Genomic DNA, 23,290 nt, shown 5'->3' with positions numbered 1-23,290 from the left:
AAGTGGTTTGCACAGTCTCGTGCTGGAGATTTCTTGCTGGACGATGCTCCATGGTTGGGGTTGACCAGCTGAAGTTGATAGTGATCAAATCGAAACAATCATTGAGAACAATCAACGTTGTACCGTGCGAGAGATAGCCAACATACTCAAAATATCCAGATCAAGCTTTGAAAATCATCTGCACCGGCTTGGTTACGTGAATCGCTTTGATGTTTGGGTTCCACATAAGTTAAGTGAAAGAAAACCTTCTTGACCATACTTCCACATGCGATTCTCTACTGAAACATAATGAAAACGTTCCGTATTTAAAGTAAATTGTGACGGGTGATGAAAACTGGATACTGTACAACAGTGTGGAATGGAAGAGATCGTGGGGCAAGCGAAATGAACCACCACCAACCACACCAAAGGCCGGTCTTCATCCGAAGAAGGTGATGTTGTGTATATGGTGGGATTAGAAGGGAGTCCTCTATTATGAGCTCTTTCTGGAAAGCCAAACGTTAATTCCAACAAGTACTGCTCCCAATTAGACCAACTGAAAGCAGCACTCGATGAAAAGCGTCCAGAATTAGTCAACACAAAATGCATAATCTTCCATCAGGATAATGCAAGACCGCATGTTTCTTTAGTGACCAGGCAAAAACTGTTACAGCTTGGCTGGGAAGTTCTGATACATCCGTCATGTTCACTGGACATTCCACCTTCGGATTTCCAGTTATTTCGATCTTTACAAAATTCTCTTAATGGAAAAAATTTCAATTCCCTGGAAGACTGTAAAAGGTACCTGGAACAGTTCTTTGCTCAAAACGATAAGAAGTTTTGGGAAGATGGAATTATGAAGTTGCCTGAAAAATGGCAGAAGGTAGTGGAACAAAACAGTGAATACGTTGTTCTTGGTGAAAATGAAAAATGTGTCTTTTATTTTTACTTAAGAAGCCAAAGGCACTTTATGGCCCACCCAATATGAAGGGTATCAGTACCTACTTCCCAGGATTCTACTAAAGGTTAAGTGAGGAAATACAATAAAGTGCTTAGCATGAATCCTACTACACAGCAAAAGCTTAATAAATATCGTTAACATCACCACCATCATCATTTTTTAAAACCAACTTTATTGAGGTGAGGTGCAGTTTATATACAATAAAATGCAGCCATGAATTTTGACAAATGTTGATGCCTATGTACCACAATCAAGATATAAATTTTCCATTACCCCCAAATCAGTATTTTAAAATAGGAAAATTGATGTCTTATCCAGTAAGAACACAAAGGTGAAGTCATGTGTAGAGAGACATGGTATCAACTATACAAAAGACTGAATAAATGCTAACTAGAACTACAAAACCAGGAGAATGTAGCAGAAGGAACACTCATTTTGAGGGGGATTGGGGGACCGGTCAGGTGTACTGCATATTATTGCTTCTGCCTATTCAGCAGCAATTAATTCTCTCTTCTCCTGTTAACAGCTCTTTGCTTGTCCTTTGCGGGAACAACTCCTCCCAACGCTTTATGTGTTAGGAGTGGGGCTGTTTCACCTCTGGTTTCAGTCTTGTAATTTCTGCTAGACTTCTTGGAAAGAAAACTCTCTTACTGCTAATAGTGCTTGATGTAAGTTTGGAGAAGCAGAAAGAGTCACTGAAAATGAAGACATCACAGAGGATGGTCAGCTGGAGTGATGGAGAGAGAGACCTTATACTGATGTCATCACCTAAACTGCCAGAAGCTGCCCTGAAGCTACACTATCCCTGGTCCTCAGTTACGTGAGGACTGATGAACTTTCATCAAAGACCAGCTCCATTCTCTAGCTTGTGTTCAGGAATCATGAGCCAGTGACCCTTGCCCACCTCTGATTGTGTGGGCTTGGAGATAACATATGTGAGAGTGCTTTCCTGTTTTCTACAAATGGGAGGTAATTGTATGGTAGATATAAAGTTAATTGGAGGGACTTCCCTGGTGGCGCAGTGGTTAAGAATCCACCTGCCAATGCAGGGGACACAGGTTCGAGCCCTGGTCCGGGAAGATCCCACATGCCGTGGAGCAACTAAGCCTGTGCGCCACAACTACTGAGCCTGTGCTCTAGAGCCTGTGAGCCACAACTACTGAAGCCTGCGCACCTAGAGCCCATGCTCTGCAACAAGAGAAGCGACCACAATGAGAAGCCTGTGCATTGCAATGAAGAGTAGCCCCTGTTCGCCACACCTAGAGAAAGCCCGTGCACAGCAACGAAGACCCAATGCAGACAAAAAAAAAAAAAAAAAAAAGTTAATTGGACAATTGAAGGCAGAAATAATATGGATTTAAAATATACTGATATCAAAACTAGAAGTATTTGAACTAACTGGTTAATTTGAAGGAATTCAGATATTCATCCAAAGAAATTCGGCCAAATCGTGTTGCCTAAATAGTTTCTATATTTCATATGACAGTGATTTCTGGGCCTTAACTGTTCTGTTCTGTTTGCATTCATGGCCACAACCTATGTTGTTACATGACTCATTGTTTCTTCCTTATTAAACAGGTGCCCCTCCCGTTGGCATTGTGCATTTTTTTTTTGATTATTTATTCCTTTAATTTGCCCTCCAATGCAGCCATAAATTTAGACTATTAGATTTTTTTTTTAACATCTTTATTGGGGTATAATTGCTTTACAATGGTGTGTTAGTTTCTGCTTTATAACAAAGTGAACCAGTCATACATAAACATATGTTCCCATATGTCTTCCCTGTTGCGTCTCCCTCCCTAGCATTGTGCATTTTTGAAGTGCCCTTTGCTGTCCTAGGTGCTGGGGCTGTATAGTGAACACAGAATCTCTATCTCATGGAGCTTATTTTCTAGGGAGAGAGAGACAGCTGCACCTTCCAGGGGCCAGTTTCTGTACTCAGTACTACTACATTCTGATTCTCTTCTGATAATATTGCAGAATGTGTGGGAGGTCTTTGTGGAAATTCTGGATTAAATTCAGAAGAAGTTACACACTTGTAAACAGGCACATGAAGGTATATGTTTGTGTACGTGTATGTGCCACACACTCTTCTTAGCTAGGTAACCTGGTTCAAGTTACAACTCTGGGCCTCAATTTCTCATCTGAAAAATGGGGATTATCCTAGTACCAGTCTTCCCTTGTAGGGACTAAATACATGTACATAATTTAGCATACTGTCTGGCACAAACAGCTTAACAAATGATGGGTAATATTTATCATTATTATTCTTACTAATACATATATGTTTATGCACATTTGCCCAATATTACTCAATAGAATAAAAATAAATAATTGTGGACCTCATTTTGTTTCATTCATTTAACATTTATTGAATACTTTGCCTTGTGCTAGGCCCGCAGTGGCAGATTGGTTTTTTTCAGAGATGGCTGCATTAATATCTCCCTTTCTTGTTACTTCCCCATCTGGAGGTACAGTCTAATTACTCTCTCCTTAAATCTGGGCTTGTGACTTGCTTGTACCCAATGAAGGTGGAAGAAGTGTTTGTCTTCCAAGGCTAGGTCATAAAAGGTGATTCAGCTTTCCTCGTGTGAGCTGGAACGTTCACACTGGGGCGCTGAGGCTGCCATGCAGTGAGGAAACTCAACTAGACCACATTGAGAGACCACACAGTGAAGTCCTGAGCCCCCCGAAGAGAGGGAGATGGTCCTGTTACCATATGACTGCAAACATGTGTGAGACCCCAAGCCAGAATCACCCAGCCAAGCTCTCTCCCAAATTCCTGACCCACAGAGATTATGAGAGAAAATAAAGAGATCATAGTTGTTTTAATCCATTAAGTTTTGGTGTGATTTGTTATGTATCATTTAAGAGTCAGAACACCTACTTTTAAGTGCTCAAGATATTGCATTAAACAGATTTAGTTTCATGGGACTTCCATTCCACATCTTTCTCATTCTTGGCAGGTGAGGAACAACTATTTTCAGGGTTTTAATTATCCATCTGATAGCTGTTTGGGCCTGCTATCAAGTCTGAATTTGTAGCTGCAACTGGCAAATAGATCACATTCATTCATTTATGCATTTAATAAATCAGTACCTCGACATCAATGCCTTTTCTGGCTCCCTGAGTTAGCAATCCCTTCTCCACGTTCCTGAGCACCCAGGCTTGTCTCTCCCACTAACCAGTAGCAGTCAGGTTTATTCTGTGTTATTCATCTTTGCATCTCTAGCATCTAGCCTAGTGCCTAAACATAGCAGACCTATGTGAAAAACAACAGCAACAACCCCCCCCCCCCACCACACAAAACCACCTAACTGGAGGGCTGCTGGTTCCTAGACATACAAATATTTTATTCCAAGACAGTCCCTATCTTCTAGGAGTTCACAGTTCAGCACTAGACACAGTGGGATCCAGCCTGGCAAGTGCAGTGCGTGAGCTGCCTGGATTGATACTTGTGGTGGAACCAAAGGGCTACAGGGCAACGCATTGGGGGTGGGGTGGGGTAGGAGGGGAAAGGATCCATTCATTTATTCCACAAATATTTATCAATCGCCATAGCACACGGTAAGCGCTCAATATCTGTTAATATCTGTTATTAGATGCCGGCCACTGTTCTAGGTGTTAGGGATGCGGCAGCGCACAAGAAAACTGGCTCGTGTTCTTGAAGCTCACGATGCAGCAAAGGACGACAGGCAGTGGAGGTAATTATGTAAAATTGTGTTAGGTGCCCAGCAGTGAAACAACAGGCGGCTGAAATTCTCGTAAGGATGTTAGATCCTTCGGCTGAGAGCAGCCGTGGGCGGGTTTTGAGTAGGAGTGGCCGTGAAGGGGCCGGACTGTAGGGGGCGGGAAGACTGCAGGCAAGAAGAGCTGGTAATTTTAAGATGAAAATATTTTCTGCTCGACTGGAAGAAGGAGCTTGTTCCTAGGGGCGATGTGGTCGCTTGGTGCGCTCGGGGTTCCTCTGGGGCAGGAGGCTGCATTTTGAGTGCAAGCTCGATTGCCTGAAGTGTGAGGGGGACTGCAGCCCTAAATTCCCAGATTTTTCATGTTCGGCACATCTAGGCTCTTCCGCTCCCCAGACCTTCAGACGCACCATCTCGGTTGCGGGCGGGCAAGGTACGGGGCATGCCGCAGCGCTCACCTTCGGGTCTCCGGGTCTGCAACACCGCGCGGGCGGGTGCGGGCGGAGCTTGTGCTGCGGACCTAGGCAGTGGCGTGGGTCCCGCCCCCTGGACCAGGCCCCGCCTCCGGACACCGCTGATTGGGTTATAGCCGCGGAAGGGCCGGGCGTACCCGGGAGGCCCGGACGTCTGATTGGCTTGGCTGGGATTAGGTCATTGCTAGCACGTTAGTGCGGTCCGAACGCCGGCGGAGCGGCCCAGGCTGCTGTGAGAGGGCGCTCGAGGCTGCTGGAGAGCGAACAGGCGAAGGAGGCGGGGAGGAGGCGGCTGCACTCGCTCGACTTCTCGTTCCCTTCCCGGCGCCGCTGCGGGTCCGTCTCTGCGCTTCCTGCTCCCCGGCCGCTCGGTTGCACGCCGCCGGAGCAGCCGCCCTTCGTTCGAGTCCCGGCTCGGTTCGGAAGTCGTGCGCGCCCGCGGACACCGCGCGCAGGGCTAGCCGGCGCCACACCTGTGGAGCCGGCGGCCGTCGCGGGAGCCGGCCGGGGTCCCGCCGCGTGCGTGCTCGGGGCTGCGGGCCGCCGGGGCCCCGGGGGAGGCGCGCCCCCAGTCTGGGCGCCGCAGACACCATGGGGCTGCCCGCGCTCGAATTCAGCGACTGCTGCCTCGACAGCCCGCACTTCCGAGAGACGCTCAAGTCACACGAAGCGGAGCTGGACAAGACCAACAAATTCATCAAGGAGCTCATCAAGGACGGGAAGTCACTCGTCAGCGCGCTCAAGAGTGAGTGCCCCCGAGCCTGGCGGGGACGGAGTTCGGGGGCGGGAGGGGCCGTCGGGAGGCGCTCAGCCCTGGGGGTCGCGTGTCCGGCTGGTTTTCTGCCCCCGGGCGCTGAGGGACGGGTGTCGATGCTTGTAGTGGGGCGGGAAGGATACGTAAAATGGGCGAACTAGCAACAAGACGGTAAGGGAAGAGATCCGTCGCCCGGCCGTTTGCGTTCCGGGGTGGCTGGGAGGAGACCGAGCGCGAGTGGCGCTCTGGGGCGCCGCGGCGGGTGTGCGCGGCACACAGGTGTCCTGGGAGTAGGACTGGAGTGCCTGGTGCGCCGCAGCCTGCTGGGAAACCCCTTCGCGTCCACGACTCCCGCTCCCTTGGGGAAGAGTTGCTCACCCCTGGGTGCCCAGCCTTGGGAATGGAGTGGGCCCCGCCAAGGGGGCGCTGCCTCCCCTCGGAAAAAGGCGGGTTGTGCCTTCTTCGCTCCCTGGGCGCAGCGCCAGCCTGCTCAGGGCCGCCGGGTTCTCCGAAAGGCACAGCTGCTGCCCAGAGAAGGGGTGGGTGGGATGGTCTGTCAGCTCGAGATTCTCTGGAGTACTGGCAGCCTGTACCACCCAGATCTAGAATCAGGGTCACGTACGTGTGCAGGTTCTGATTCTTGTGTTTAGCAGAAGGTGATAAGGGTGGGAGTACAGAATCAGAGTGTTCCTTTACTCTAAACTGTGGGCGAGGGTTTAAAAATAGAACGAACATATCCTCTCCCTCTCCCTCTCCCTCGCTCCCCTTTTTACCTCTCCCAATATCCTTGAAAACTCAAAAGTCTGAGAAGGAATGTCCTCGGTCCTCACTCAGAAAGGAGAAGTTTAAACTCATCCTTATAGATCCTCAAACCTTTTGTAAAACAATTTTTGCAAATTTCCCTGTGGCAGGGGAGAAATGAGTTTTGCATTCTGTGTATGATTTGCCTCGTCTTCTGCAGAGCCAGGGAATGTCTCCTTCTGGCCAAACAGGAGTGCTCTAGGGATTGTTGAGTGCCTTGGATTGTTGAGATCTTTTTTTGGGTGCCTTTTCAGTCTACCCATTTAAAAATAGTTTGGTCCATCTTTTAGTTTTGAGAATCAGGAAAAAAGGCAGACAGTGGAATTGTCTTTGACTTTTCCTTTCTCTGTGATGGATTTCTTCACAGGTGGTATCTTTCAGCTAAGAAAGCTTGCATTGGCAGAGTGGGGCCCTAGCTGTGAGAATTGTCCCCAAGCCTCTATAAAGGAGATGTAAAGTCAAGTGCCTGAGGTGTCATTTTGTGAGCCTGTTGCTTCTAAAAATGAAGAGGGAGACAGTGGAGCCCCAGGGCAGCAAGTGCCAGTGTTTTGGGGTGAAATAAACATGGAACTTTGATATGATAAGGCTCCTCAGAGGCAGGGTCTCTGCTGGAGGCTGTGACCTGAAGCATATGAACAGACTCTTCTTTTGTCAATGACGAGGACCATCGTTGGTTCAGGGAATATGTGACCCCGGTTTGGAGTAAGTTAGGGGCCCACTTATGGGTTGGGCCCATGAAATTTTTAAAAAAAAATTTTTTTTGCGGTACGCGGGCCTCTCCTGTTGTGGAGCACGGGCTCCGGATGCGCAGGCTCAGCGGCCATGGCTCACGGGCCCAGCCGCTCCGCAGCATGTGGGATCTTCCCGGACCGGGGCACGAACCCTTGTCCCCTGCATTGGCAGGCAGACTCTCAACCACTGCGCCACCAGGGAAGCCCCGGGCCCATGAATTTTGAGTGACTCTCAGGCTGGCTTTAATTGGGCCTCTGCTTTATTCAGCAAACATTTAGAGTGCTTTCTGTGTGTTAGATATTGCCCCAGGCACTGAAGTAGTAGTGACAGTTCTGCTGCCCCTGTGGTTGTAAAGACTTACTCCATGCCAGGCACTGCTTCAGCCACAAATTATCTCATGTACTGTTACTCATTTTACAAATGAGAAAACAGACTTGGAGAAATCACTAGCTCAGAGCCACCCTGCTCTAACGGCAGGGTGGTTTTTGAGCCTCTACATGGTCTGAGCCAGAGCTGGAGTTCCTGCTGATGCTGAGCTCTTAATTCTGCCCCATCCCTCTTGCCCAGAATGGACCCCCTGGACCAAGCCTGTTGGAATCTGGACTTGCATTTTCTATCTCAGCCTTGAGTCTGAGGAGGATGCATTTGTGTGACTGGCAGTTTATTTGCCTGCTACTGTTCTTTTGGGGGGTGGGGAGGGCATGTAAGAATTCTTTGGGTAGGAGGAAACAGTGCAGTGATAAAATTAAAGAGTTATTCAAATTGGCTAGTGGAATGGACCAGCTCTGTAACTTGGGGGAGAACTAGGTGTTCTAATCTCTTAATATCCAGCTCTATTTCTAACTATACTCTTCTATTCTTACTACTGCTTGAACAGGTCATGTGACCTCTTAAAAAGGGTACAGGTGATTACTATTTACCAGACTTCGGGCATTGTGTTGTCATTAGGTGCTTCTTGCATTGTATGTTACTATATTAGTGTTTGTGTATTCATTTTCTTTGGATCATCTTTATCACTGCTGTAAATGTAAAGCCAGTGTTTTAAAAAATACATACGTAAAAATAAATACATAATTGTGTAAGTAACACTGGTTTAGATGATTTATAGGCTTTTCCAGCTCTAAAATTTTATGGTTTTATTTTGTAATTAATTTTCACAGATCTTTGGGTTAAGGTTTCCATTGTGTGTTAATCTGAGACAATAAAACTGGGTTTGCTGAAGTTCAGCTAGATCATTATTCTTGCTACTTCCACTTTATGAAGGAGGAAACTGAAGCTCAGAGAGATTAGTAACCTGCCCAAGGCATCACAGCAATTAAGTTGTCTGATTCCAGAGCCTGTGCACTTAACTCTGAAGCAAAACTGTAGGTCTGTTGTCTCTTGATTCCCCTTGATAATCTGATAAACAAATGAACTCCTTGAAGTCTTTCCCTGGAGTTCAAACCTCTGGGCTGGACACATGGAAGATAAGCAATAAAATAATTTGGGACCTACATTTCAAAAAATCCTGCTTTTGGAGAAAGTTCTTGTTTGATGTGGTGACTCCGAGTCACTTTTTTCTGTGCTGATTTGTCCAGGCCTTTTCTGTGGGCACTCTTTCCTCGCCCTGATTAATCTGTGTCTCAGTCAAGAGGATTCTGTGTGTTTTAGTCCTTTTTTCTTTCTGTAAAGATGATAGAGGTGGGCGATGAAGTTCAGACTTGTAGAATTAAGAGTTTTAGGATTTTCTGTGTTTCATTCTTGACACCATCACCTACTGATTGACTCTGGGTGAGTCACTAAGCCTGAGCTCCTCCGGTGTAAAATGGGAGTAGCCACTCTGACCTCCTAGGGTTGCTGTGAGCACAAAATGAAACAGTGCATGTAAAGAAAGCACTTAGCTTGAAGCCTGGTGCATAGCATTGCTCAATTAATGATAGCTGTTATGATCTTCCAGCATTCAGGGTTGTCGAGACTTGGAGCAAGAGTCACTAAGAGCAGAATTGTCCATCCAAATGAACAGTTTTTTGATTTGGATGCAAGGAGTTAGGCCCATGCCTTCTTCACGCCAGTTGTTGGTAACTTACACAGTTGTGTATGTATTAACCACTGGTGGGAAGAAGCCTGGTAATCCTATTTGTATAAAGTCATGGTTATGACAAAAAAGCCCCCACAAGTAAAAGACAAAAAATAAAAAGTCTCTCAACATCTCTGTTGTTCCTAATAACATTCTGATAGCTTAAATTTTCCATCTTCTTGCTAGATTAACCCCTCTACCATCCCCCCCCCCCCCCCCTCCATCCAGTGGCTGAGCTGGCTGCCTCTCTTTGCCTTGCAGGAAAAGCTTGCAGAATGCACTGGACTTCATGTCTGGCTGTCTCATGGACTCCATGGCAAACCAAATGTGGTTTCACAGAACTGAAAGTGAATTAGGCTGTTGGTTTTGAGAGGTGATGTGGGTTTTCAGGAACTGTGTTTCTTTCCACCTTCAGAGTTGGTTTATGGACTTGCTGCTGGGGATATACCCCTTTAAGTGTGACTTCTTTCTGAGACAGAGTGAGTTCTCTTATTTTGATAGTCTTAGGTGGGAGGAGTGGGGCAGGAATGCACATTTTAGAATATCTTTATTGAGATATAATTTGCCTTAGTATACTGTTCACTCACTTAAAGCATCCAGTTCAATGGTTTTCAGTACATTCGCAGAGCTGTACAGCTATCACCACAGTCAGTCTTAGAACATTTTCATTGCCCCCAAAAGAAATCCCATTCCCATAAGCAGTCATTCCCCACCATTTGCTCTCAACTCCTCCTTCCCCATCCTCCCGCCCTCCAGCCCTAGTCAACCACTAATGTACTTTCTGTCTCTATGGATTTGCCCCTTCTGGATATCAGAAGTGTAATTTTAATAGTTTTCTCTTAGATGGTGGTGGGCATCTTGAGGCACAGTTTTCTTGATTGGAATTTCAGGTGGGAAACTTTGAACCCATAAGCTGCTCTTCTTCAGTGGGGTTTAAGTAGAGGTGGAGTCCCAAAGACTGAACCATGTCCTAGGGAAAACCCAGGTGTCTCATGAGGGGGAGGGGATGGATTCATTCTAGTTCATGGTACTTTGAAGGACGCAGGGGAGACTACCAAAATAAGACCAAGGATCCAACCACTTCTGTCAGTGAGCTTTTCAGTCAAGTTGGGGCAGGGTGTGTGATACTGAAAAAAGCCTTACTCTGTGGTTGGTAGCCTGCCGGGAGACACTTGTTTTTTTTTTTTTTTTTTTTTTTTACAAAAAAACTATGAGACCATAGTTTTCATGAGACTTTTTGGGGATGACATGCCTTTTTCATTGTATTTGCGGAGGTTAGTAATTCTGACCTGCATCACATCTCCAAGGCAACCAAAGAGAATTTTAGCAGAAATAAGTAGTTTTATAAGAATGCCAGCAAAACCCACAACAATAAATTTTAGCTGCTGTTTGTCTGTCAGTAATCAAATCTTAAATTCAACGGACATTTATCTTTTAACAGAAATAGGGTTGTATAAATCTGTAGTCATAACTATATATACAAAGCAAAATTCTGTATTTTGGAACTCGAACCCTAGGCAGAGAGACAGATAAAAAGTCTGATGTACTTAAGTGAGATCACACTTATAAGATTTTTTGCTAAGGCATGAAGAAAGAACATTTAGGTAGTGCATTACTTAAGGAAAAAAAAAAGATGAGATCTAAATAGTTTTAATAATATTTGCCAGAGGGCATTCATGAGGCTCAATAGGGACCCTAAACTCACATTACAGGAAAAAAAAATAAAGTAAAAATTATATCTATATTCTTATATAGTGCAAGCTGTCATTAACTGCCATAATCTAAATGCCCAGTCTGACAGACGTGTTCCAGAAAAAGCATGTCTGTCTTAAATGTTTCAGAAATCTTCTCTCGTCCTGGGTTGATAACCACTCATCTCCACGGATAATGCCACATTTCAGAGTGGTCTGGATTCTGGACATTAGTAATCCTAGTGGGCATTGACATAACATTCTCTTTATAGCAGTCCTTCCACAAGATGCCTTCCAAGAATGCATTTATATATGGCTCCAGCCCTTTTATGTAGATAGGGAACACATCAGTATTGAGTTCATTTAAGAAGTGGACTCGGACGAGTTAACTTGGAGCCCATAATATGCAGCCTGAGGAGACCCAGGTCTGGGGAGCAGACTGCAATGCAAGGAGCCAGGCCTCTGTTATCAGGCAGACCTGATGTCTAGTCCGAGCTCTAACACATATACGCTGTAAGACCTTGGGGGCACTGTCAGTTTCCTCAGCAAACAAACAAGCAAACAGAAAACCTGAAACCTCGCCAGCAGCTCTTGTTTATTAAACACTCACCAAGGGCCCGGCCCTATGCTAAGTGCACACATTGTCTCGTGAGTCTTTATACCTCTGTCCGGTGGGATGAATACTTATTTGTGTGCACGTTACAGTTTGGGTAACTTGTCTAAGGTCACACAGCTAGGAAGTTGTGCAACCAAGTTTTGAAGCTGACCGTGGACTGCAGGGCCTTCTCTTGAACATGACCCTTCAGTGCTTCAGTAGACACGCTGGCAGTGAAGATGCAAATTGTTCGGAGATCTAGACGCTAGAAAGAAGAAACATGCAGCAGGTGCTAGATTAAGTGAGAATATTGTCCCCGTTCTTTTTCAGACTCTGAGTCCTGAGTAGCAAAGAATAGCTAAGATTCTGTATTGTGCTCTGAAGTTTTGTGTTTCTCTCTTCATCATATGATTAAAGAGCCATTGTAGGCTAGTGAGACAAATGAGGGCGTCTGATTATCTCTTGGCTTTTTGAAGCAGTAGAGTTGCTCTTTGGGGGTAGTAGCACCGATTACCAATGACTCTCTCTCTTTTTAAATATTTTTTAGAAAATGCATACGTTCCTAGCATTCATTTATTTTTTTAATTAAAAAATTAAAAAATTGAGATATAAATGACACAGTTTAGATGTTAGATGTACAACATAATGATTCGCTATTTGTATATAATATGAAATGATCGCTGCAGTATGTCTAGTTAACATCTGTCACCATACATAATTACGAATTCTTTTTCTTGTGATGAGAACTTTTAAGATCTACTCTCTTAGCAGCTTTCAAATATACAATTATAGTACTATTAACTATAGTCACCATGCTGTACATCACATCCTATGACTTATTTATTTTATAACTGAAAGTTATTCTCTTTTAACTGGGTAATAAAGCATTGAACATGGAGGCCAAAAACTTGTTCTAGAGTCTGATTTGTTAAGATAAATAGTTCATCCTCTTTGCTCATTAAAACAAGAGTAAAAAAAAATCAACATCAAGAGTTGTGTGCTTAGAGCATGTCACCCTTTTATACTTCTTTAGGACTTGGTGTAGGCTTTTTATAGTAGTGAGGTGAGTCCTTCATTAATGGTATAAATTCCCAAAGGCTGTTCAGTGCCAACCTGCTTTGTTTAGGAGTAATTATATTACTCACAGAATCCTAATGGAACAAATGCTTATGGAGTTAGGTAGCAAAAAGTTTTTTCTCAGCTCCTTTGCTTTGCTTTAGCACCTTTCAAATAAAAGAAAAAAAAAAAGGCATTTCCTAATTATTTGTAAACGGTGGTAATTTGCAGTACTGACATTTGGAGTATTTCTCATACAAATATAAACAACCGCAAATTATATCCAAACAAGATTTTGTAGTTTTTATATAACACTGGCTTTAAAAAAAGTCCTTCCACTTTAATCCAATTATTCTGTTCTCAATTGGATTGAATAAATTGCATCTAATCTGTTGCACTCAGCACACTGATTGAGGCTTAAGTTCTCCCCTCCCTCCTTTTTTAAAAAATATAATTAATAGACTTTATTTTTTAGAGACATTTTTAGGTTTACAGAACAATTGAGTGGAATGTATAGAGAGTTCCCATAGAGTCCCTCACACCCTTTCCTCTCAGGTGGTACATTTGTTACAAAAGTGATATAGTGTTATAACTAAAGTCCATTGTTTACATTAGGGTTCACTCTTTGTGTTGTATATTCTATGAGTTTTGATAAACGTATAATAACGTGTGTTGGCCATTACAGTATAATGCAGAATAATTTCAGCCCTTGAAATACATGTCTTTGTGCAGACATGTGTTTTCATTTCTTATTTCATTTCCTACCTAGGAGTAGAATTGCTCGGATGTATGAATAAACTTATGTTTAATTTTTTTTTTTTTGCGGTACGCGGGCCTCTCACTGTTGTGGCCTCTCCCGTTGCAGAGCACAGGCTCCGGACTAGCAGGCTCAGTGGCCATGGCTCACGGGCCCAGCCGCTCTGTGGCATGTGGGATCTTCCTGGACTGGGGCACGAACCCGTTTCCCCTGCATCGGCAGGCGGACTCTCAACCACTGCACCACCAGGGAAGTCCATTATGTTTAATTTTTAAAAAAACCTGCCGAAAGGTTTTCTGCAGCAGAGACATCCTTTAAAATTCCCACCAGGATCGTCTGAGGGTTTCAGTTTTTCCACATCATCACCAGTACTTGTTACTGTCTGTCTTTTTGATTGTAGCTATCCTAGTGAGCGTGAAGTGATATCTCTTGATTTTAATTTGCATTTCCACGATGACTAACGATGATGAGCATCCTTTCATATGATTAAGGGCCATTGGTGCATTTTCTTTGCTGACATGTCTATTCAGATCTTTTTGTTGGGCACTATTCTATACCTTGGATTTTTTTTTTTTATCCTTTTACTTTGTCCCATACAACTTTTTTTTTTTTTTTTTTTTTTTAGTCCCATAAAACTTTTGATGATTAAGTGAACACCACTCCCCTCGGTAGATTTTCTCTATTTGCCCTCATTTGAGGACTTTCTGCTTCCATTTACCTCAACCTCAGATGCACTTGACTGATCAGTTTCACATTCCAGGGCTTGGAAGGTGATTCTGACACGGCTGTGGTTCAGATCTCTGCTCCAGCTAGGCCAGCCAGCATCCCTCCGGGCAGAGGCCTCAGGCTGAACTTCCTAATGCTGGCCAGTGTAAGCTAATGATCACAAATCCCAGGAATTGACCACATGAGAATGGGTCAGGGAGGAACCATTAGCACCACCAAGCTATTGGGGAAAGCAATTCATGAAGGTGACTTTGCTACCCTGTTTAGGCCATTGCATTTTTAAAAGTTAGCCAAAGGAGGGATGCCAGTATGAAGCTAACAAAGTGGATTTTCTAGATTAAATTTCTGACTGACCCTAGTTTCAATTTTTAAAATTATAACCCAGTATGTTCCAAATTATATATCTTAGGCCACCAGAGGAAGACTTTCATTTCAAATATGCAGCTTTGCTCCACTCTTACTGTGTCCTCCAAGCCCTAGCCTAGAGTAAGGGCTTTTAAGGTGGTGGTAACAGGTGCAGAATTCGTGAGGTGGGAGAGATCATGGGGTGTCTGAGGACTAGCAGGGAGGCCAGTGTAGCTGGAGCAGAGTGATGGCAAATGAACAGGGAGAGAGGTCGGGAGCCAGGTCCTAGAGGTCTTGAGTCCCAGAAAGGAGTTTGGGTTTCATTCTAAGTGTGATGGGAAGCCAGGAGGAGGTTGTGACATCATCCTGCTTGTGTTTTTAAGAGATTATGGGGGCCACTGTGTGGAGAATAATTTAATGGGGCAAGAATGGAGGCAAGGAGAGCAGTTAGAAGGCTGTTATAATAGGTGAAGTAAGAGGCAATGGCACCTTGGGCTAGGGTGGCAGCACTGGAGATGGTGGTCAGATTCTGGGTGTTTTTGGAAGTAGAGCCCACAGATTTGCTATTTGATTGGATTTGGACTTTGAGAATAAAAGTCAAGAATGATTAGGGACTTCCCTGGCAGTCTAGTGGTTAATACTTCACCTTCCAATGCAGGGGGTGTGGGTTCGATCCTTGGTTGGGGAGCTAAGATCTCTCATGCCTCAGGGCCAAAACACCAAAACATAAAACAGCAGCAATATTGTAACAGATTCAATAAAGACTTTAAAAATGGTCCACATCAAAAAATCTTAAAAAAAAAAAAGAATGATTCAAATGTTTTTAGCTGGAGCAATTCTGTGAATGATGGTGCTATTTTCTGAAATAAAGATGACTTGGGAAGGATTAGTTTTGGAGGTAAAATGAACAGTATGAATGGATGACCTAATCTTACAGTGCAAAGACAAAAAAATTCATGTACGCAGTTCATGAATACGTTATCATAAAAGAATCACAGAGTGTGGAACTATACAGAGTAAAGCAGCCTTTTGCCTGAGTTAACCACTGGTGTGCTTTTTTTCTTGTCCTTTTTCTGTGCATATTTTTTTTCTTAGGGGGGGGTTATAGAATATGCATTATTCTGTGTTTTGCTTTTCTGGTTGAGGCTCTCTTTTAGAGATCTTCCATGTCAGTACACATACACAGTGTATTCTTTTTAATGCCTGCAGAGAGCTCTGCTATGTGGAGATACCATGGCTTATTTACCCCGTCTCCTGTTGAGGGATATTTGGATTGCCTCAGCATAGAAGGTGCTGCAGTGAGTATTTGCACACCCACCTTTGTGTGTGGGTCCCAGGAGTTCCATGGGATAGATTCCTCAAGGTGGAGTTGTTGCCAGCCTCCATTTTTTAAAGCTCTTTGACATCGACTGTTTAGGTCCTTGCATCCCTGAACAAGCCCTTCTGTTAGGCACTGACACGGATTCTAAAGGAACCGGGGGTGGGGGCGGGGTGGGGGCAGAGACAGAGAGAGAGAGAGAGAGAGAGAGAGAGAGGGAGAGAGAGAGAGAGATTACAATTAATTGGCTGTGTCCTAATTAGCCTTGGACCTGTCCGAAATCCTTTCTGAGCTGCAAGTTCTTACAGATAAAATGGGAGATGGGATGTGGCTTTGCCCATATATAATAGGCTATTCTGACCTCAAATTTCAGGGAAATCACATTTGGTAGGGTGAGGAAAATAGCCTTAGTGGCCAAAGGCATATTTACAAATTATAGTCACTGGGGTTTACACATTTTTGTAGAAACCCAGAGTGGAGAAAGAGAGGAAATAGTAAGGAAAACAGCTTGGCAGTGTGGGCCAGAAGCTGTCACGGTGTGTTTATATCTGGCTCATTTCACCTCGGTTGGAAGGCACAGAATGCTACAGAGGGTGAGCTTGGAGACTGGGCAGTACTTACTATATTTAGAAAGAGGAGATTCCTGGGGCTGGGGGTGTCCGTGTGTGTGTGTGTGTGTGTCCGTGTGTGTGTGTGTGTGTGTGTTTTCTTTGCCAGATGGACAAAGGGTTGAGGGGCTTGGGAATTCTGGATCAAACCTTGTTAACTGGCTGGCTTCTCTGGGCCAAGCCAGTAGCTAAGGTTTGACTCCTGCTGCTGCCACACAGGAAAAGCCAAAATAAACCCCATTTTACATGGTTTGTAAAAACACCACAGGTAGGTTTCAAAGCTCATCTGATCTTGCTATCAAATGTGCTTTTAAGTTTATTCCAGGCTGATTTGAACACTTTGAAAATATGAACTGGCTTCTCCCGTGAGACTTTAGATAGATTTACAGGCAGATTGAGTTGAACTTGAGGCTGTTTCTGTGCCACAGAGACTGTCAAGCAGATAGGACCCAAACCGTAACAGATTCCTGACTGCACATCTCACTATCACACTTGTGGGTCAGGTGTAGAAGATGATTATCAGTTGAGCAAATGAAACAAAATTAAAAAGCATTTTTATTTTAATTCATACCTATGTTTCTTTTTCGAAAGTTTATGTCAGTAACACCTATAAATAGTACACAATTTAGAGGGGACAAGAAGGAATGTGAGCATCCTCAAATTTCTCCTGTCTCCAAATCCTTAGTTGTTCTACTGCAGGCAACATTTTACCCATTCTTGAATATTTTTCAGATGTAATTTATGCATGTGCCAGCAAATACAGATTTATATATTTCTCCAGTAGCATACCATATGCACTGTTTTGCATATTTTTGCATTTTGCACGATTTTAATGTATTTTGAATATTATTCAACATTGGTACGTATAGAGCAAATTCATTTTTAGCATCGCATTGTATTGCACTGTATGGACATAACATAGTTTATTTAATCAGTCCCCAAATAGTAGACATTTAGATGATTTCCAACCTTTTACCATTATAAGCAATGCCGCTGTGAACCTCCTGGTACCTGTCATGGGCATATGCGTGAGTAGATCTGTAGGATGCATTCTAGAAATGGAACTGCTGGGCCAGAGGGTATGTACATTTTTCATTTCAATGAATATCTCATAGGAGTGTTTCTGAAAAGCTCTGAGTGAACTGAATTTTATAAATCACATTTTAGAGTAGAAAGGAAACTCACTATTTGGTTCATTATAGGGTGGCGTCTGTAATAAAACAACACTTAGAATTTTCTCCATTTCCTACTCCCCAGTTTGTGTGTACTGTTCATTCTGGGATCAGAAGTCACAACAAAGTCATTCCCTAAAATGAGACAGAGCTGGATTGGGGATCACTTGCATGCGGGGCGCCAGAGAGCTTGTTTGTGGTTCTAGTGAGGGTGCTGTTGAGTTTTTATCTTTGTGCAGTGTGCGCATTATTTCGGAAGTTTGGCAGGTGTAAAGGAGGGCAGTCTCCCACCTTTGGTGACTGGAGACCCTGACTTTGGGCCAGTAGGCACACCTTGTCTGTCGGCGAAGCTTCTCTGGGGGGTGGCGAGGGAGCTGGCCGCTTTTGTCCTTCTCTCTTCTGGCTGCCTCTTCGGCAGAGCTTAGCACTTCCCCTGGGGGAAGGCACGTGTTGGCTGTGGTCTCTATTCCCATGCCTGGGACTGCTCACGTTGGGGTGGAAGGCTCCTGGTAGTGGAGTTCTGGGACAGGGCGGGCATAGTCCCTGCTCTTCAGGAGGCCAGGGAAGAACAGACAGTCCACAGTACAATGATTCCTATCAGTTTAAAAGGGTCTCTGGGGGAGGGAGCAGAGAACTTGGGGAGAGGCAAGTGAAGACATCAAGTCCAAGGAAACAGTGTTCTTAACCATCAGTCTTTTAAAACACCTAGGTTATTTCTGCCCCACCTTTACCACATGTATTTATTTTGAAAAAGTCTACTCATTAAAAATTATGTTTATTTCAAACGGGAACTTTATAGCATTCTGAAATCATAGGTTTGATGTGGTTAGCAATATATTTTTTTCTAGAATATCTTTAAATAGTCATTGAATCATAATCATTAAATTGAACAATATTTGTCATTGTATCATCTAAAATAGTCCTATATTTTACCAGTGATTTGAGCTCCACTTTGCTTCGCACTGCCCTGAAGCAGAAGTGTGTGGGAGAACGGACATCATGTGGCCATCATGCCGGGAGGGGAGAGGAGGGAAGGGCAAAGATGTGCTTCTCATGGGCTTCCCTGGTGGCGCAGTGGTTGGGAGTCCGCCTGCCAATGCAGGGGACGCAGGTTCGTGCCCCAGTCCGGGAAGATCCCACATGCCGCAGAGCGACTGGGCCCGTGAGCCGTGGCCGCTGAGCCTGCACGTCCGGAGCCTGTGCTCCGCAATGGGAGAGGCCACAACAGTGAGAGGCCCATGTACCGCAAAAAAAAAAAAAAAAAAAAAAAAAAAAAGATGTGCTTCTCAGACTAAGGTACAGGTGTCAGGGTAGGTGGCACTGTGTCAGGGAGTATGCAGAGCAAGTGGCGGGGACTACACTTTACTGAAAATCTGTTTTACTCAATGGAATCATTATTTGAATATTCAAACGAACGCCCATAAATTATAGAGGAGAAATCAAGATTCCATGGCACTTTTCATGGGAGACCTGCTGGTGTGGCTGAAGAGGAGAACGTAGTCAACAGTGGACAGAGGAGGGAGGAGCAGGGGTGTCCCGAGGGTTTCTGTCTTAGGGCTTGGGGCACTGGCTGAACTGTGCACCCCAGGAGAAGAACCATGGTGTGTGATGGGGGATGCAGGGTTAAGTGTCCTTGCTGAGTTGTTTCCATGGGACCTACAGGTGGAGACACCTACCAGGTGGTGGGGAGCACAGGTCAGGTGCTCTAGAGAGAGATGGAGGTACTGCTGTAGGTTTGGGTTTCACCAGATGCTATTAGAGGTCCAGGCAGTGGTTCTCCACCTTAGCTGTCCATTGAAATCCCCTCCAGGTAGATGAGTCTGGGACTCATCCCTGGAGATTCTGATGTAATTTTGTCTGGGCTGCAGCCTGGGCCTGGGCAATTTTAAAGGTTCTGCAGGTACTGCTAATGTGCAGCACCGGTAGAGAACCACTGGCACGGAGTAAGAGGAGAGAGTGGGGGCTGAAATTGTGGGGAATATCCACATTCCGCAGAATAGGTGGGTAGAATAGGGATGGAGAGATTTGTTCTGATTAAGTACGAGGTGTGTCCTCCTGGCAGTTTGGGTGAGGGCTTGCTCGAAGGTCTTTGGATTTGCCCTTTGGAGGTGAAACTAGAGAGAGCAGTTTAAGTGCGAGGGTGATAAATATTCACCTTCCAATATGATTCTGAGGAATAAATGAGATTCTTGTAGGTATTGTGAGTAGCAGGGTAAGCAGGCCCATGGTAAGTGCCCTGTAGTCGGAATGTCATTATTGTCATTTCTAGATTGTCCTTGTTATAAGGTAGTGGTTCTTAAATGTGAATGTGTGTAAGAATTTCCTTAATTGCAGATTCCTGGATTCCCCCCAAGGAGATTATGGTACACAGGCTCTGGGGTGAGGTCCGGAAATCTGCATTCTTTGCAGGGACCTCCGCAGGTGGTTTGCATGGAGGGGGTCCTCGGACCACACATTAAGTTGAATAGGCCTGAGGAGATTCTGCATAAGCCTGTCTCAGATCCTTTGTCCCCTCCTTGCAGTGCACAGCTGTGCCGGCCATCCTCAGGTATCTGGAAGGGGAAGTTATGGCAGGTCAAGGAATGATGGGGGATTGTCTCCCAAGGGTGCGAGTTCTCCCGACTTCAGATATCTCAGCATGTGCCTCCATGCCTGGGATCCAGTTGTCCCATGAGCTTGGCCTGTGAGCCAGGACCCTTCTGTGGCACTGGGGGTCGGAGAAGCTCCTGCAGGGAAACTTCATGCTCACGGGCAGTCACAGGGCACACATTTTCCCACAGTGAGTCCTGTCAGGGTTAAAGTCATTTGGGGTCGGAGCTTGTAATTACGTTGCACATTTTTTTTCTCTAAAAACCTTGAGGAAGCGTAATGAGCTGTCAGAGCTGTTGCACAGCTAGGGGGGACTCTTGTCTTGGGGAGAGCAGTAGAGGGACTGGCGGATGGTCCTGGAAGGTGAGGTGCCCCAAACCCAGAGAAGGCTCATCTTCACCTGCTGCCTCAGAGCTGCCCTCGGGCAACTCATTTCTGGCAACCGCTCCTCCTTATCTCTGTTCTGATCTCAGCTGGTTTTCAGCCTCTGTGGGAGGGCTGGGTGACAAAGCAGACCGCAGCCACTGATGGTGGGACCCCCGGGGGAGATGGGCCCTGCGGCTTTCCTGCCGCCTATTGTATCTGACTAGTGCCTTGAGATGTTTGACACAAATCCTGCCCTGGGCCGGTACCCAGCCCAGCATCAGTCTCACAACTCTGGCTGTGGGAGGTATGGAGGCCAGGCAAGCCCTGGGGATGGATGCCTCGCCCAGTCCCGGCTGCGCCCGAGGCATCTGGTCCTCTGACCGGGCCTTGGCGACTACGGATGGCTTTGCTTGCTGCCGTCTCCTGGCCCTCTGATCGAGGCCGCCCTGAGCTCAGTGTGCAAGGTCAGCAAGCTACCACAGTTGCCAGCTCTGTGTAGAGCTACAAGATGGTTCTGGCTCCAGAAAGAAATCCCATTTCCTCTTTACAGAGCCAGCATGCTTGGAATCAGTTTCCCAGCAGGGAAGCTCTGCTCCACTGCATAGAAAACTGGAGTGGAACTGAGAGCTTTTGGCCCCCGTGTCTTTTGGGATCTGTCTTTGGCTTGCTTCCTTCTCCCCCACCTCTTCCGGCTGGCATGAGTTCACGCCATACTGCAATGAAAAGACAACCCAACAGGGCTTGGGTTTTTTTTTTTTTTTGAGGCACAGAGTTCAAGCATAAAGATGGTCATCAACTGACGAGAACCCAAAATTGGCTTGTTTTCACAAGTTTCAGTTCTGAATGTTGGGGTCTCATCTTCCCCCTCCCCTCAAATCTGGAGAACTGAGTCTCTTTAAGAAAGAAGATTGAAATGCTTTTGGTGGTTATCTTAAATGAAAGACTTGTGAAATGTTACAGAGGAGAAGGATGATGACTCATGTCTCTTACTGTGACACCTCAAGCAGCAAGATACTGAGCTCCTCAAATGTGCCAGCATGGGGTTAGGCAATGGTGGGCAGAGACCTTGGAGGTCCTGTCTCAGGATTTTTTAAAGCAGCTTAATGAGATATATAATTCACATACCACACAGTTCACTCATTTACAGTGTACAGTTCATGGCTCTTAGTATGGTCACAGAATTTTTCGTCCATCTCCACAAGTAGTTATAGAATATGTTTGGTCATCATCCCCCAAAGAAACCCTGCACTCCTTAGCCATCATCCCCAACATCCTTCCCATTCCCCCCAGCCCTACGCAACCACTTCCTCAGGATTTTAACCCACGGTCCAAAGTGTGGTGCTCTCCTGTCTGCTTTGTCCTTAGATCGTGTTAAGCTACATATCCTTTTCCTGCAGTGCATTCAACCAATTTGTGCTTCTCCAGAATGCTGCAGTTTCAGTGCCAGGGTGTTTGAATCTGGAACTCCTTCTCTGTTCTGTTCACCCCCCTGACAAATGTGCTAGTGCGGCAGGACTAATTCACACTCATTCCTGAGTGCATGTAGGTCTCTGGTTAGGACTTCTTTTATCCTGTCTTTCTCTGGGTTTTGATCTTACTTTGGAGAGAGTAATCTCCTGGTGTTAAGTGGGAAGGAACACCCAGTATCCAGTAGGTAGATGCCTTTGTTTTGAGCTGAAGAGAGTAACATCCTTTGTTTCTACAGAGGAAAAAATTTCAGTGATACACTGATTTGGATAGTCACATTTGGAGGGTTTTAGCTTTATTCTAGGAACTGTTGGTAAAGAAGTAAGTTTCATAGGTGCTGAAATGGCAGTGGTTTGGGGCTATCTAAGGTCTTAACATGAAAGTCCTTCTTCCCTACAAAAGACCTTGTATCGTTCTAGGAAATGCCAGCCCAGATGTAGCTAACACATTCTCTACCATCTGTTTGTTTTCTCTTTCTCTCAGTTGCTTCTGTCCCTTCTTTTTCTTTCCCTTCTTTTTTCCTCTCATTCTTTCACTGTGCCCTCCCCCCACTCCATTTTGCCTTGCTAAAGGGCCAAAAAAGTGACTGATCTCTAACCTCTTGATTTTGGGAAAAACAAAGACTTTTGTGAAGGGAATGACCTGAAACCAATTTCCAGAGTTTTAGGGCTGTAGTTAAAAAGACTTCTAGATTTGAGGTGATTGTGAATCTGTAGAACCGGGAAGAGATGTGGGCTATCAGTGGTCCCATCTTGTAGAAAACACTGTGTGGGGTCCCCTTTCCTGTTACACTTCCTGTGTTAGGTTCCAGAGGTGAAAGGATGCTCAGAACCAGAGAAGGTATAGAACGGCTGGCCAGCTGGTTAGCTTTTCTGATGGGGACCTTATTTTTTTCTTCTCTAATGGGACCTGATGGCAAGCCTCATTTTTTATCATTGAGATGGGGGTGCTGTTAAGATTGTCTTCAACAAAAGTGGGTCAGTGATTTATATTTCACGAAAATAAATTTGGGGACACTGAATGAGAGCATGGTATTTGGGTTAGTTGAATAGGTCCAGATATAATTATGTATATTTATAATGCCAATTAGGGACCTAGAAACCTATTTAGGATAGGTTAGGAAAGGATAGGGTATGAAATCTGAGTCTTTATCAG

The 23,290-nt window shown here is 45.0% G+C and overlaps 1 protein-coding gene across 2 annotated transcripts in view; it reads left to right on the top strand.

Moving 5' to 3' along the window:
* The first annotated feature begins 5,643 nt into the window (after positions 1-5,643).
* The window catches only part of ARHGAP26 (Rho GTPase activating protein 26), a 479,016-nt gene continuing 461,369 nt past the window's right edge, over positions 5,644-23,290 (top strand). For both annotated transcript variants that reach the window (XM_082835995.1, XM_082835996.1), the window contains exon 1: positions 5,644-5,847. In XM_082835995.1, the coding sequence (XP_082692121.1) occupies positions 5,694-5,847 (154 nt within the window). In that variant the 5' untranslated portion in view covers positions 5,644-5,693. The remainder of the gene's footprint in view (positions 5,848-23,290) is intronic.

Source organism: Leucopleurus acutus (genome assembly GCF_964270905.1).
Source record: "Leucopleurus acutus genome assembly, chromosome: 3".
NCBI classification, from domain to species: Eukaryota; Metazoa; Chordata; class Mammalia; order Artiodactyla; family Delphinidae; genus Leucopleurus; species Leucopleurus acutus.
This window is presented reverse-complemented; position numbering and strand designations above follow the sequence as displayed.